General features: G+C 40.0%; 1 protein-coding gene across 1 annotated transcript; it reads right to left on the bottom strand.

Moving 5' to 3' along the window:
- Positions 1 to 9,449: 9,449 nt before the first annotated feature.
- HMOX1 (heme oxygenase 1) lies at positions 9,450 to 16,428 on the bottom strand. The gene is made up of 5 exons (XM_053469088.1): positions 16,236 to 16,428; positions 14,799 to 14,916; positions 13,154 to 13,645; positions 11,998 to 12,082; positions 9,450 to 9,625 (listed from the first exon to the last, which is right to left on the bottom strand). Exons 1-5 carry the CDS (start codon positions 16,355 to 16,357, stop codon positions 9,495 to 9,497), a joined length of 948 nt encoding a protein of 315 aa, XP_053325063.1. The 5' UTR covers positions 16,358 to 16,428; the 3' UTR covers positions 9,450 to 9,494.
- Between the last annotated feature and the right edge of the window lie 444 nt (positions 16,429 to 16,872).

Here is a 16,872-nt window from a genome sequence, read left to right as displayed (position 1 = left end):
AGACCTTGCGCTCCCCCACCTTCCAATAGAGGATGCCCCACAGATGCTCAATAGTGTTTAGGTCTGGACACATGCTTGGCCAGTCCATCACCTTTACCATCAGCTTCTTTAGCAAGGCAATGGTCATCTTGGAGGTGTGATTAGGGTCATATCATGTTGGAATACTGCCCTGTGGCCCAGTCTCCGAAGAGAGGGGATCATGCTCTGCTTCAGTATGTCACAGTACATGTTGGCATTCATGGTTCCCTCAATGAACTGTAGCTCCCCAGTGCCGGCAACACTCATGCAGACTCAGACCATGGCACTCCCACCACCATGCTTGACTGTAGGCAAGAAACATTTGTCTTTGTACTCCTCACCTGGTTACCGCCACACATGCTTGACACCATCTGAACCAAATAAGTTTATCTCATCAGACCGCAGGACATGGTTCCAGTAATCCATGTCCTTAGTCTGCTTGTCTTCAGCAAACTGTTACGGACTTTCTTGTCCATCATCTTTAGAAGAGGCTTCCTTCTGGGACGACAGCCATGCAGACCAATTTGATGCAGTGTGTGGCATATGGTCTGAGTACTGACAGGTTGACCCTTCAACCTCTGCAGCAATGCTGGCAGCACTCATATGTCTATTTCCCAAAGACAACCTCTGGATATGAAGCTGAGCACGTACACTCAACTTCTTTGGTCGACCATGGAGAGGCTTGTTCTGAGTGGAGCCTGTCCTGTGAACCCGCTGTATGGTCTTGCCCACCGTGCTGCAGCTCAGTTTTAGGGCCAGAGAGTTCTTTGCCATGAGGTGCCATGTTGAACTTCCAGTGACGTGTATGAGAGAGTGTGAGAGCGATAGAGGGTGTACTCACTTTTGCTGCCAAGGTGTGGACATTAATCGCTATGTGTTGAGTTATTTGGAGGGCCCACAAATTTACACTGTTGTACAGGCTGTACACTCACTACTTTACATTGTAGCAGAGTGTAATTTCTTCAGTGCTGTCACATGAAAAGATTTATATTTATAAAAATGTGAGGGGTGTACTCACTTTTGTGAGATACTTTATATACAATACTTCAGGTGAGGCATGAGCAGAGATCCGTAAAGTAGCATAAGCATCTCTCTCTTCCTGCTACTAGAGACCCCCTTCCTCCAATCTGCAGCCGCTGCCACCGCCACGCAGAAGAGGGAGACCCCCCTCTACCCATCAGCAGCCAGAACGGCGGCCACGGAGGAGAGGGAGACCTGCCTCTACCAGCCAGCCGCAGCCCCCACTAGGGAGGAGGGGGAGGGCCCCCTTCCACCAGCCAGCAATCCCAGCTGCCGTTGTGGAGAGGAGGGAGACATCCCTCCATCTTTCAACAGCCGCAGCAGGCGGCACGAAGGAGCGCCCTCGTGTGGTAAGACCCGGAACTGCAGGCACCTATACTTATAGGCTACGGTCTTGCTACACTTAAGATGGCTGTGGAATTCTACCTATGGGAAGTGACGTCAGACATTTCAAACTTTTGGCGCCAAAGGCTCTCATTTACATCCAGTCATTTCCCATTACTATTTAAACCATCAGTACACCTCCAGTCCTTGTCCTCCGATGGTCGTACCTATTCCTATAGTGTTACTCCTCAGTGCGCATTCTGGTTCGTGTCTTCTGTTATTGACCCCGGCTTGTTATTTGTTTCTCCTGACCTCTGGATTCCTGAACTTGGTTTGTCCTTCATATTTCGTGATCTCTGGTACCCCGACCTCGGCTTGAACTTGTACTTATCCGTACCTTGTGTCCTACCTCGCTGTGCGTGACACCTATATGTTTTTTATATATATAATAAACAGGCTCCTATAAATTGATATATATATATATATATATATATATATATATATATATATATATATATATATTTACTCACAAAGTCCATCGCACACCATTCCAAATTTCCCAAGCCTGGTGCTAGTAACCAGCAGTTTCCATATAAAACACTTTCAAAAGATGGTCAGCACTCCATGTCTTTAAATTAACAATTTCTCTTTCTCAATTTCTCGACGTTTAAGTCATTGCTGACTTTCCTCAGGACATATATGTCCTGAGGAAAGTCAGCAATGACTGAAACGTCGACTTGACTTTGAATAAAGAGAAATTGTTAATTTAAAGACCTGGAGTGCTGACCATCTTTTGAAAAGTGCTTTATATATATTGTGGTAAAGTGTATGGGAAAGTGGTGGATGGGATATATATCTCACCTGGTTTCCTCAGCCAGGCACGGTAACAAACCCAGGAGCCCTCAGGTGAGGCTTCCTATGCTCATTACTGGGAAGGAAGCCTTAAAAGAGAGGGCTGTTGGGTTTGCAGGGTGGAGGAGGGACTGAGGCAGGGAGCAGCTACAGCCAGCGCTGCAGCCCACCAGGTATGAGGCTTTACCCATGCAAAACCTGTTACTTTGCTTTGTGCCAGACCTTAGGCTTGTAGAGAGGTATCCGGATGTTTAGTTAGAGCTGGACAGGCTTAGAGTTTGTTTTATTTTCAAGGTGCTCTGTGCCTACAGCATCTAAATAAACACGCTTGACTTTTGAAACCTGTGTGAATACTGTAATTGCTGCCCCATGCGTGAGCTGTCCCCTACAATATATATATATATATATATTTTTTTTTTTGTATTGATTATGATATAATTGGAAAGGCTGAACTTGATGGACACATGTCTTTTTTCAGCCTACATAACTATGTAACTATATATGTATTTATGATACTTATAGATAGATGAAAGTTTATTGTATCATGGAGTACAATTAACATTGAGACAATGGGAAAGAACAAAGAATAAAAGGAGCGTTATCGAATAAGACAATAAAGGAATTTGGAGGACAAGAGGTGTATGTGCAGAGATACCTTGTAATGACTGTATCTCTCCTCAGAACCAAAAAACATATGGTGTGAAGCAAAGCGGAGTGGTGAGTTGATATCAACTAACCTCTAAACCGAAGTCGCTGCACGCCCCTGTCATCATGGGGGAAGGGAGTAGAACATATATGGAAGAAGGAGAGAAAAAAAGGAGGGGAGGGGGAGCAAAGGAAGGACAGATGGAAGGGACTCAAGGAAGGGGAGGAAGAGGGAAAGGTAATAGAAACATAGAAAGTGACGGCAGATAAGAGCCAGAAGGCCCATCCAGTCTGCCCAACCTCTGAGTACTCTCCTTTAGTACTTGCCCTTATCCTATATCTAGCTTGGCATTATGCCTATCCCATGCTTGCTTAAATGACTTTACTGTATTAACATCTACCACTTCCACTGGGAGGCTATTCCATGCGTCCACTACCCTTTCCGTAAAGTAATATTTTCTGATGTTACCATTAAACCTTTGCCCCTCTAGTTTATGCTTGTGTCCTCTTGTTGCGGTTTTATTTCTTCTTTTAAATAAACTTTCTTCCTTTACTTTGTTGATTCCCTTTAAGTATGTAAATGTTTCTATCATATCCCCCCTGTCCCGTCTTTTTTCCAGGCTATATAGGTTAAGATCCTTTAACCTGTCCTGGTAAGGTTTATTTTGTAATCCATAAACCATTTTAGTAGCCCTTCTCTGCACTTTCTCCAACATATCTATATCCTTCTGGAGATATGGTCTCCAGTACTGTACACAATACTCCAAGTGAGGTCTCACCAGTGATCTGTATAGCGGCATGAGCACTTCCCTCTTCCTACTGCTAATACCTCTCCCTATACAACCAAGCATTCTGCTAGCATTACCTGCTGCTCTACTGCATTGTCTACCTACCTTTAAATCCTCAGAAATAATTACCCCTAAATCCCTTTCCTCACACGTTGAGGTTAGGACAGTACCAAATAGTCTATACTCTGCCCTTGGGTTTTTATGCCCCAGGTGCATTACTTTGCATTTATCCAGGTTAAATGCCAATTGCCACAGCTCTGACCATTTTTCCAGCTTACCTAGATCGTTTGCCATTTGGCTTCTTCCTCCAGGAACATCAACCCTGTTGCAAATTTTTGTGTCGTCGGCAAATAAACATACCTTTCCATCAACACCATCTGCAATATCACTAATGAAAATATTAAAGAGAATGGGTCCAAGTACAGATCCCTGAGGTATCCCACTGGTAACAAGACCTTGTTCTGAATATACGCCATTGACTACAACCCTCTGTTTTCTGTCACTCAGCCACTCCTTAATCCATTCAACAACATTGGGATCTAAACCCAGAGATTGCAGTTTATTTATAAGTCTTCTATGTGGGACAGTGTCAAAGGCCTTACTCAAATCCAGATACGCAATGTCTACTGCACCACCTTGATCAATTACTTTAGTCACCCAATCAAAAAAATCAATAAGATTTGTTTGGCAAGATCTTCCTGAGGAAAACCCATGTTGTTTTTGATCTTGAAAGCCATGTGACTTCAGATGTTCAACAATCCTTTCCTTTAACATTGTTTCCATTAATTTTCCCACTACAGATGTAAGACTAACTGGCCTGTAGTTGCCCGACTCCTCCCTACTGCCTTTTTTGTGTATAGGCACAACATTCGCTACTTTCCAATCCCCAGGGACAACTCCCGTTACCAATGATTCGTTAAATATATCAGTTAACGGTTTTGCTAGTACACCCCCAAGCTCTTTTAATAACTTGGGGTGTATCCCATCAGGCCCCATCCACTTATTTGTCTTTACCTTAGACAACTGAAGTAAAACCTCCGCCTCGATAAACTCACATATTTCAAATGATTCAGTCTTTTTTCCCAACTGAGGTCCCATTCCATCATTCTCATCTGTAAAAACTGAACAGAAATATTCATTGAGGCAGTCAGCTAAACCTTTATCCTCTTCTACATATATGCCTTTTGTTTTTAGTCTAACTAATCCTTGTTTAACTTTCCTTTTCTCATTTATATATCTAAAAAATGTTTTATCTCCATTTTTTACTGATAGGGCAATTCGCTCTTCTGCCTGTGATTTGGCAGTTTTTATAACTTTCTTTGCCTCTTTCTGCCTAATTTTATAGATCTGTCTATCTTCCTCACTTTGGGTATTTTTGTATCTACTAAAGGCTAACTTCTTAGTTCTTCTTAGATCCTCCCATGATCCATGGCAAGCCTCACTTGTGAGGCTTCCATGGATGCTGCAAAGCCGCCGATTGTGGCTTTGTTACCAATGCATTGCATCGTGACCCATACATGTACGGGCTTTGTCGTGAAGGGGTTAACCAGTCACTAATGACAGGAGTAGTTCCAGAAGACTGGAAGTTTGGCAACCGTAGTACCACTGCACAAAAAGGCAGTAGAAAAGACTCTGCCAACTATAAACCAGTAAGCCTTAAGCCAGTAGTTGGTAAATTAATAGGATAGGATTGTTAAATATCTTGAAGTAAATGGTTTGTATGATCAGAAGCAGTATATTGCAGGAAGATCCTGTCAAACTAAAATAATTTTTTTTGACTGGGTAACTAAGACAACCCAACAGGGACGCGTTGTTGATATCGCCTATCTAGATATTAATAAGGCATCCAACATTATCCTTGTTATGCCAGAATAGCTGAATGGATAAGGAAATGGTTGAGTGACAGGAGGCAGAAAATTGTAGTTAATGCGGTATATACAGATCAAGGACTTGTAAGTAGTGGGGAGATCAGTATTGGAACCTGCACTTTTTAATATTTTTATTAGTAATATTCATAATGATGTCAGTGGGCGTTCCGTCTGACATCACGTGAAACACCTCCATTTAAAGGGGAAATGGAAGGGGAGTGGGCGTGTCAAGACTCTACTCCTGTGACCCGGAGGATTCAGGTGTTGATCCAGAGAACTAGAAAGGCAGCGCTTCCCCCGGAGTTCTCCAGGCCAAACCCGGAGAGTCCCCAGGTATTGTGATATTACAGAAGGTCTTTTTGCAGATGATACAAAGGTTTGCAACAGGGTAGACAACTGAAATATTGATTGATTTAAGTAAGTTAGAAGAAAGGTTGAGGGTGTGGCAGCTGCAGCTTAATATTGATAAATGTAAAATAACGCACTTGGGATGTAAATATCCCAAGACAGAATATAGCATTGCGGCACATCAGTGACGACAGAAGGAAGGGACTTGGGAGTAATTATTTCTATGACTTAAAGGTAGGAGGACAATGCAATACATCATCGCAAAAAGCAAGCAGGAAGATGGGTTGCGCGGTGGCGGTTCCGGCTGCTGATGGGTAGAGGGGGGTCTCCCTCTCCTGCGTGGCAGTGGCAGCGGCTGCAGTCTGGAGGAGGAGGGTCTCCCTCTCCTCCGTGAGGACAGCGGATCAGTCAGGTAGGTGACGGAACCCTTCCTCAAAGGGGCGACCACCGGGCGACCACAGGCAAGGTGCGCCGGCCTCCGTAAGAGGAATTCATGTATCAAATGTGGCGCCTCCAGCTGTGCTGCAGGAACCCAGGAGCGTTCTTCAGGACCAAGACCCCTCCAATGAACCAGGTACTGCAAACTCCCCTGCTGCCTCCGGGAGTCAATAATAGCCTGGGGTATGCGCTCCTCCACTGCAGAGTCCGGAACAGCAGAGGAAGCCGGGCGCTGAACGGTGTAGCGGTTACAAACCAATGGTTTGAGCAGGGATACGTGGAAGACCCTGAGTATATGGAAGGTCTTGGGCAAGGTGAGTTCGTAGGCCACCACATTGACACGTCAAACAACAGAAAATTGACCAATGAATCGTGGAGCCAATTTCATGGTCGGAACTCTGAGTCTCAGATACCTGGTGGACAACCACACCCTGTCGCCTGTAGACTAGGTAGGGTGTGGCGAGCGTCTTCTGTCAGCGTAGCGCTTCTGGCGCAGAGCAGCCCCTTCCAGAGCAGCTTGAACAGATACCCAGGTGGAGTGGAGAGGGGCGACACGTGCATCGAGGGCTGTAACCGAGAACGTAGGGAAGGAGCCAGGAAACACCTGCGGATGCAGACCGTAGAGGCAGTAGAAGGGAGAAACCCCGGTGGACTCCTGTATAGAATTATTACGTGCAAATTCTTCGAATGGCAGGAGATCAACCCAGTTATCCTGATGATCGTTCACAAATAAACTGTTCAAGGTGCTGATTAGCTCGCTCAGCAGCCCCATTGGTCTGGGGATATGCGGAGGAGAAGGCAAGGTTGATTCCGAGAGCTCTGGTAAACTCCCGCCAAAAACGTGCCACAAATTGCGTTCTACGGTCTGACACAATCTCTGTAGGTAATCAATGTAAGTGTCACACCAACCGGTGTAGTACGTACATGTACTGGCTACCCGGTAGAGATAGCACAGCCAATTTCAGTATGTGAGGGGTTAATTTGATTGTATAGGCATGTGGCGCCAAAAGGTCTTTTTAGATAAATTGGTCTTTTGAAGCTGGGACTCCAACCAAGGCCCTCTGAAAGGTGTGAGATTTCACAGGGAGGCGGTGCCTTTAAGTCTGCTAGCCGAGTCCTTCACCATATGCCTGTATCCCCTCATATAACCACTAGCAGTCAGGAAAACCATTTCATATCCAGGTCATATCCAACACATATCAATAATAACTCATATATTCATTATCATACCTCCTTGTGTGCATACCTATCTCACACACAATATGGTGTATTTTTACTGTGAAAATTTAAAGATATAGCACCCCAAATATCAGCCCAATAGTTAGCAACTCGCATTTTTCAACATTCTACATAGGGTTAAACAAAATTCCCCCGTTGGACCAATATAGTTACACTGCAAATATCTTACCTCCTATAATATCTTACAATATAATGTGATTTTACTGTGGAAATTTAAAGATATAGCGCCCCAAATATCAGCCCAGTAGTTAGCAACTGGCATTTTTCAACATTCTACATAGGGTTAAGAATAATTCCCCCACTGGACCAATATAGGTACACTGCACATATCTCTCTCACACACCCCTAAATTATATCTTAGAATATGGTGTATTTTCACTGTGGAAATGTAAAGATATTGCACCCCAAATATCAGCCCAGTAGTTAGCAAACTGTCTGATAGGTTGACTTCAGTATTATACTGTACATGTAAGTTGGGGGTTCTATACAATGCTTATTTTAATTGGTAAACACTATTAGTTATGTCAGTGGTGTACTGAGCTATAAAATGAACGATTTGGGAAATATAATAGTTCCACTTTAATAAATGGATGGAAAACATGAATGTTCATTTTAATTATCAAGTAAATAAACAAGACTCTCACTAGTATGATATGAAGGGTTGTTTCAGTTTTATTAATACACAGGATACTACACAAAACATTCTGATTGCTTTATGTCACAGATCTTCAATAGATGTTTTGTAAACGACTAGCACAATTGAATACTCTGTATTGAATAGTGGATAAAATATTTATTTCAGTATATTTTAATGGTTTATTAATGGTTTATTAATCCTAAAAATCAAATGAAAAGTTCAAGACAACCGCTTTGTATGTAAAATATCTCGGTAACACATAGAAAGATACTAAAATAGCATTTACAAAATACAGATAATTCTAAAGAAGAAAAGAAGGGATACATAGATCTACATGTTTTGGTTAGACATTCAATGTTTTTACTGCTGTTTCTTATCCCTTGTGGGCAAAACCTAGCTCTCAAAGACTGCTGTTAGATATTTCTAAACTTTGGTAGAAAACATTTCAAAATGTAATTACCTCAAATAATTACAAGTTTAGTAACATGTAAGGAAAACAGAACTGTCTCTACATACCTGAAGGCTCAATGATATAAAGAGAGTTTATATAACTCTACATCTTCTTCTATGAACTTGTTTTCTCACTATAATGTTTCATGAACCATTAATGATTTTACTGAACATGTGTTGTTGTTATTATTGTTATTATTTATTTATATATCACAATCTTATCCACCGTGCTGTACATGTAGCTAATCCTGCTGTGTAGCATCACAGTTTTTTTAAAAAACCTGTCAAATTACACCTGGCATTGTAAGAAATTAATCTTCTGGTCTGAGCAGCTACAGTGGTTAAATCTTTGTATCTCCACATTGCAAGCTTGTGAGCAGGGCACTCTTTACCTAATGTAACAATACATCATTCACTTCTAGCTTTGCCATTCCCTTTGAATGTGTCTAACAAAGTGTTAACACGATATAAATATTACTATATTTAATAATAATATTCTATCCTCTAGAATGTAAGCTCGTTTGAGCAGGGCCCTCCTCATCTGATGTCTGTGTTAGTCAATTTGTTATGTTTCATACTACTTGTTATGTCCTGTCTACCCATTGTACAGCGCTACGGAATTTGATGGCACTATATAAAACAATAATAATAATAATATTTATCAAATATAAATTATTATTATTAGTCTGTCATGTTCCCATTTTTCAATTAATTTCCCTATACTACATTAAGCTCATACTAAATTTGTTAATAAACTTATAAACAGGGTTTTAACTTATGTTTAATTTAAGTCTAACGGGAAAACAACTGAATTAACAAGTATTTACTTTGTTAAGCATTTAATTAAAAATGGCTAAATGTATCTTCTTACAAAAGATATAATCCCACAAACGTTACTAGTGCAAGTCCTGCAATGACAGTCCAGCGGAGAAACAACATAGAATTTCTTTGTTTGGAGATCTTTGGTTCACTGCTTTGTGTCATGATACCGAAGTCTCCTGTGAATAAGCAATACATAATGGTCAGCACTAAGAATAACAGGAATATGACCATACTGACATCGTTTTATTCTATTCTCGTCAGTTATTTTTGTTTTTACCAGTTAAGCTATCCATAGATGCTTAGCTTAAGGCAAACCATGTATCATATCACGTAATATAGGAGTTCAAATAACAAAACAAAATCGCCATTGTTTGTCCATGTATGACAAAATAAAAAAGAGAAACATGTATCACCTGTAGTGTATCCACTTTGGAGGACTACAACTCCTACCAAACTTATCTCTTGTGCTCTTTGTTAATCAAAATTGATTGATATTAATTTATGTATGTTTGTGTAGCTTTTCAGTGTGTAATGTTGTTTTCGTTTTCTTCCCAAAAACCTACTATTGCTCCTACACACAGATATAACCTAATACTATCTGGGGTGACGAGGAAAAAAAAAAATCAATCCTCTCTTAAGCAATGCACATCCATTTTGTAAATAGGCTTTATGAGCCAGAATAATTGTTTTTCTTTCAGGAATGTATGCTCTTAGTTTTAGTTTATTATGTTTCCAGTGTTCGTGTATTAAGGAATTGTGTGTTCCTATTATACTATGATGTGACAATAAAAGTTACATTTTAAATAATCCCTCTTTCACATATTTATAAACATGACGCAGTGTATGCAATGGGAAATGCTATGTTTTCAATGCCAGCTTAAATTGAAGAAAGTGAGATCTTTACCAGTAACTGGACGTTGTGAGGCATTTTGTGCAAACAATCCAAGAGATGTGAGTGTATTCTAGTGTACAAGAGTTTGGACAAGCAGCCAGCTTGCAAATGAATTAACCTACAAGTTGCCTGTGAGTTGATGGAGCTTGCAAGTTGACATGTGAGTCACCTGACATCCAAGTAAATTAAATGATGATTGTCTGCCCTTCCCAGCTCTGTTCACATTGGGTTAAGGTAAGAAAAAAAACGAGGGGGTATATTAACCAATATAAGCCCTTTCGTTTGGGAGGCAAGGACCCCAAACTGTGGCTCTCACTCACCCCCATCTGGTTTCCAGTGGGATGAGAGGGTTAAAATAAAAGTTGCGCTTTTGGGGTGAGGGGGTAAAAATACACTTAAGACCTATTAGAGGAGTATGGACCTCATCATGTGCTCCCTCTTCATCATTGGCCTGTGGGATATGGAAAAAGTTTGCGTTATTTAAACTACTTCTTCAACCAAATACCGTATTGGCTCGGTTATAGGCCGCACCCTAAAAGTTAGGTGCTTTTCTAAGGAAAAATGTTTCTTAGTTGCATAACCGTAGAATTGATATGCTGCCACTCTGCCCTCCACCCAATATATACTGCTACTCTGCCCTCCCCCGAGACATGCTGCCACTCTGCTTCCGCCGGCACGGGAGAATGTCTAAGCGCATCGTGCAGACGTTCACCGGCTACGGCGATGCACGTAAACGACCTCCGCTGCCGGCACGTCTGCACGATGTGCTTTAACAATCTCCCTTGCCGGGACTCCCCCTGTGGGAATTCCCGGCAAGGGAGATTGTTAAAGCACATCGAGCAGACGTGCCGGCAGCGGAGGTCGTTCACGCTCATCGCCGCAGCCGGTGAACGCCTGCATGATGCGCTTAGACAATCTCCCATGCTGGCACTCCCCTGTGGGAAGTACCGACAGGGGAGGCTGTCAAAGCGTATCAGAGAGTAGGATACAGGTCCCCTGCCCCGCTGCGGGGATCTGTATCCAAACCCTGCTGCCTGCCCGGCGCCCGGAACTGCATGTCCCGGGCGTCGGGCGATATGAATTGCGCATTCCTGCGCAAGACCCCGAATATAGGGAAAAAGTGCGGCCTGTATTCGGGCAAATACGGTATATCTGTATGTTTCTTGTGGCGGCTATTAGCTCATAACCAAATATGTAACTTTACGTGTAAAAAGAAGAACACAAGGGATACCTGAAAGATATAAAGCATGTTTTTTAGCAGAAAAAATATACTGAATAGCAAATATTTTATTGCCATATTATATTTTGATATGACAAGACTAATGATGATAATAATTGTACAAAAATGAAGATATCTTAGTCATAACTATTGAAAATCAAACCAATATTTTTTTTCTACATTGTTGATGCTTCTTCCTAGAACTGCTTATGTTATTTTAGTTTACATGATTAATCATCTATATTTATAATAAAATTACGTTTTACGTAACCACAATTTTTAATACAAAAAGATGCAACACACTTATATGGTGCTTCTATTATAATTTTTATGGGAAGTGTATATTACTTTTACAACCTTGCCAGGCAGCCTTTGGTTGTATTGTAACAACTTCAGCTCTATTCAGTAGTTGATAAGAAACCACTGGCTTGTCTTACCATTTACTCTGTTGGGTACTCTGTTTCTTAACATTGAAATTTCAGTTTTCATATACTCTGATAAGTTCTGCAGTTCTTCAAAAACCTGAGAAACAATGAAAGTACAATAATTCATACAAACACTTTACAGACTACCAAATTGTTCCCCCACATACATAAATAAACACAACATTAACCAGTTTTTCCTTGGTGCATACCTCATGTATGTTAGAATATTAGCATTCTTATAGTATATCCAAATGTAAAGGCTATTTTACCTCAGTATTATGAAACCCACAAGTACATTATGTTTCCAAGTTATATGTTTTTTTAATTGTAAGGCAGACCAGAATATGCATGGATGTACAAAAACCTGTACATTATCTGCGTGTAGCTGACAATAAAACACATACTCTTTATCTAAGTGCTTAGCGTTTGTGTTATATTTAAATATTTTATTGTGTTGTGTGTAATATTTTTTTCAAGTAAAGACAAAAAAACCCATTATCTTAATATCCTATTGGGGCTCCAATGTCAATTTTTTGGTCCGCGAAGCAAAAAGTATTTGCCTCTGTATTTGTATTTGATCCCTGTATTTCAATGAACTGAGCAGAGTTTCTTTCAGAAAAAAACTAGGTGTTACTGTACATGCTCACAATTCCTGATTCCCTTCCAGGATTGAACCCTGCTTTCATTCTTTTGGCATACTAAAAGCTTCTAAGCAAGTTAATGGCCCTCTACACTAAAAGGCAAATGTTTCTCTCCAGTCGACCTTGTTACTCCAGAGGTGGACAGAGATGTCTCTTCTACGCAGCATTTGCCACTCTAGTTGGCTGCCATAGTTGCCGATATTATGCAGATGGCCAACTTCCAATGTATAGTATGCAGCCTAACTAGGAAATATGAAAAGCCTGATACCAGATACAAAATGAATTTTGCGAAACAAAAATTATTATTGTTTCTCTCCATATCATAATAAAATGCAGAATTCATGCTCATAGACATACCATTGTTTCTCTCTATGGATAAATCTGAGGAAGTTGGGTCTCCATCCAATATCCATGCTAAATATGTATTGTGTATTATTTGTCCACCAGTAAAACATAAATTGTCTCCCAATATATAGTTATAAACATAATGTTGTTTATATAAACTTCAACAGTGATCTCTCTCGTACCTTTACATTAAGCAAAAAGGCTGTCTTTGCTTCTTCTAAGACTCGTTGCTTGGTACCTATGTCCATTTCAATGGAATTCATGCGAGAACGATATAGTTGTTTGAATTTTGTTGCACTGGAAACATGGTCAAACGTAAAGAAAGCCAGCCCTTCGCCTGTCGCTGGAAGTTGCAAGGTTTTCTGAGCAATCTTTTTGAGAACCTGTCCTCCTGACAGGTCACCCAAGTAACGTGTATATGCATGGGCTACTAGCAGCTCTGGCTGCTTTTGGCCAACATGATAAATCCGGTTCACATAATTCTTTGTGGACTGTGGACACAATATCTTGTTCTTCCACTGTGGTCCATACAAATACTCAAGATCCTGTTCCAATGCATACTTGCGATGAAGCTCCAACGGAAAATAAAGTGGGGCAAAGACTGAATTTTCTTTATTCCTGTCAATCTCCTCCTCTAGAGCTTCATAAACAAAATATAGGGAGGACATAACTAGCTGAAAGACAATAAGTTACACTAAAGGTTAAAATGCTTAGTCAGCCACTCAAAACACATCCTTATTCATCATAATGATCACAAATCATAATATAAACCTATAATTTTGGTTTATAGGGCACAAATTGATGTATTAATTGCCAGTACGTGAGGACCTCAAAATCTGTATTATATTTACACACAAGGAAAGGCCTATGATATAACAGTAGGATGAAGTATACATTATAGTTTGCACAGTTAATAACTTGGTGCAAGGAAGTACCATCCTTTAAGTGCAAAACAACATTCAATGTTTCCATTAAGCTACCAAGAATGTAAGCTGGTCGTTCTCCCTACCAAGCACCGGAATGCTCTACGTTCATGTCACTGTTGACCTAGATGACATTACGTTAAGGCAATGTAGATGTGTGTTCTCAGTTTCTGTGTACATGGAACCTGCAGGATCCCTGGTGGTGCCTTCAGACTGAAGTCAGGAAGATATTGCTGGCAACGTAAACTAGCAATATTCTTAATTATACCTAATTATTACTGATTCATGTCAGTAAGGCGAGTCAGTAAGGCAGTTTGATTTAGGCAAACATTAACTTTCAATATTATTTTTGGTTTATGTGGTGTAGACAAGTATTCTCTTTAGGATATCAGTAGATTTATGGGGTGTTCCTGAAGTGATTAGTGTATTCAACAGAAAAGGGAATCTGCTCATACATAGTAAATACGTAAAACGTCTTTTAAATTATCTCTAATGAGACAGAAAGGGGTATTCTCTGAACCCCTACACACTTATTAGCCTCTTAATAGGGACCACATGTCACGGCAGCATTTGTAACAATACCCCTTTCTGTCTCACTAAAGAGCTTTCACTTTAAATGGCTATTGGAGTGAAACTAAAAAAAATTGTCTAAATAAGCATAGTGATTTGGGATAGTGTGCAGGTAACTATCTTTTTTGGTTTTTAGTCTTATAAATTATAAAATAAAATTAAATATATTTATGACATACAGTGTGAAAATCTACAATATATTCATCTAAAATATTTTAAATAGCATTTATAGTAACTGTAGTATGTATTTAATGGAAATAATCACAGAAACTTCTTTGCTTACTAGCCACATAAGATGCACCTCAAAATAAAGGTTTAGGACTCAGATTCCTACCTTGAATTCATTTAATGAGACTAGCCCTTTCTGGAATTTCTTCATTAGTGCTGTGTTCTCGGCTTCCTCGTGGACTTCTTTTGTTGCCTCTTTTAAAGCTTCAGACAACTCCTTAGTGCTAGTTAATGGATACAATAACAAACTTAGAGTGATTTATAGACATGTTAATTGAATCAAGCAATTCCCCAAAATACCATTTCTATGCTAAGTAGTGCAAACTGTGGGAAGTCTTGTGTGAGCAATCTGGGCGCTGAGACTAGTCCTGTGTGCATGCAATCTAGGTACTGGGGCAAGTCATATGCGTGCAAGGTACAAGGATTGGCTTTTTAGGTTGCCCACAATTTAGGGTTTCCATGCATTATTTATTTTATCTGTACCGTCAATGCCGAGATTCCAAATCATTTTAAATTGATCTATACCTGCAGGGATGAGGTTGTGTCTTATTCAGCTGATCTATACCTGCAATTCTATGTTTCCATGTGTTGTTTATTTGATCCATACCTGAACAAAATGGGCGAGGAAAAGAGTCGTGGAAAAGTAAAGGAGGGGACATTTTGAGCCTCCCTAGTCTTTCCAGGTCATAAATAAGACTAATCACATATAAAACTGTTCTTTGTAATTGAAATCCCTCTGTATTTTTCCTCCCCCCTCTTCCAAATATGTTACCTTCATATTTTCCCCCCATTAATCACAAGTTACTCACTTCATATTCCATTTCCTAAAAGCTCATCATTCCTATTTATCTAGTCCCAGTTTTATCTCTCTTACTGCCTATACATCGCAAATAGGAGAGGACTCACCCATTCACTCACATTCCAATTTCTCAATTACTTTTCATGAGAAAAAAAAGTCTTATATTCAGTAAATATTCAGCTGTTCCATTAAAACCGTTCCCTTCTGTGTGTGTAATTTAGTGGTCACATGTCCAAAAGTGTCTTGTGTAACTCAATACCAAATCTTGCTCTTAAGGAATACCTTAGACTCTTCTACAAATTTTCACATCGATTGTCAAAAAAGATGCATTTCCGAAGATAGCTCAAGTGTAACATTTTATTTGTACCCATTACGTTAAACAAATTGCATACTTTATAATGCATTTTTACTTTTACCACAAATATAGTCAGAAAGTGGCTTTGCAATATCGTTTCATTATTTGTGAAGGAACCCTGAACTAATAATTTTAACTTTCCTAACAGTAAATAATTAAAAAAGGACTCATCGACAGCAAATGCCATTTAACATATTCTAGTTGTTTTATATACTTTTTCATACAAATATGTCCTAGAAGCTAAACTGACTCACTGTAACTACAGATAAACAGTGTTTAATAAACAAGTCTTTCTAACTCAAGTAAGCAAGATCCACGGGTAATGAAGATTCTTATAGTTCGATCTCCACATAAAGTGGTTAAAATAAATCGAATGTTAAAGTAAGTACCTATTATGTTTCTGGTCCATACCGGTGTCCATATCTCCTCCTTTATTTCTTTTCTTCCGCGCCGGTGAAAAGCTGGACCCGTTGTAATTTATGTTTCCCCGTTCCCTACTTATATACTTCATCGTTTCCTTAAGTCATGTGACTATAGAAAAAACGCTGATTTAGGAATTCCACCAGAAGATTGGTTGTCACACACCACACAAAATAATAGGAAGGGAGAAGGAACTAACGTAGGAGGGAACTAAACATAGCGGGGTACGCTCATTTCTCATTATCGCTGATTAGTACAATAAATAAATCATATGATCAAGCAACTGTAACCCTTCTGCTTCATGGGCTAGAGGATGGAAATGTTAAAAAGAAATCATACCTTTTCTGGTAGTTTATGTTAACCCTTCATGATCAAGTATATATTGGTAACATCTAGAATGCTGGGGTACCAACAATACCCACAGGGTATTTCTCTAATAACATTTTTAACACTTCCGGTGTGTTGCCAACATTCTGGTTGCATTCATTTTCAGTTCACTAATGATTATGTACGGGTTATGTGCAGCTGAAGAGAAATACACCAAAACAGCCAATATCTCCAGATTAATACCTAGTATGCAGAGGTTTATAAACCTGAGCCACGGAT

This window comes from Spea bombifrons, chromosome 6 (genome assembly GCF_027358695.1).
Source record: "Spea bombifrons isolate aSpeBom1 chromosome 6, aSpeBom1.2.pri, whole genome shotgun sequence".
Classification (NCBI taxonomy): domain Eukaryota; kingdom Metazoa; phylum Chordata; class Amphibia; order Anura; family Pelobatidae; genus Spea; species Spea bombifrons.
Note: the sequence above shows the minus strand (reverse complement) of the source record. Positions and strands in the feature narration are given on the sequence as shown.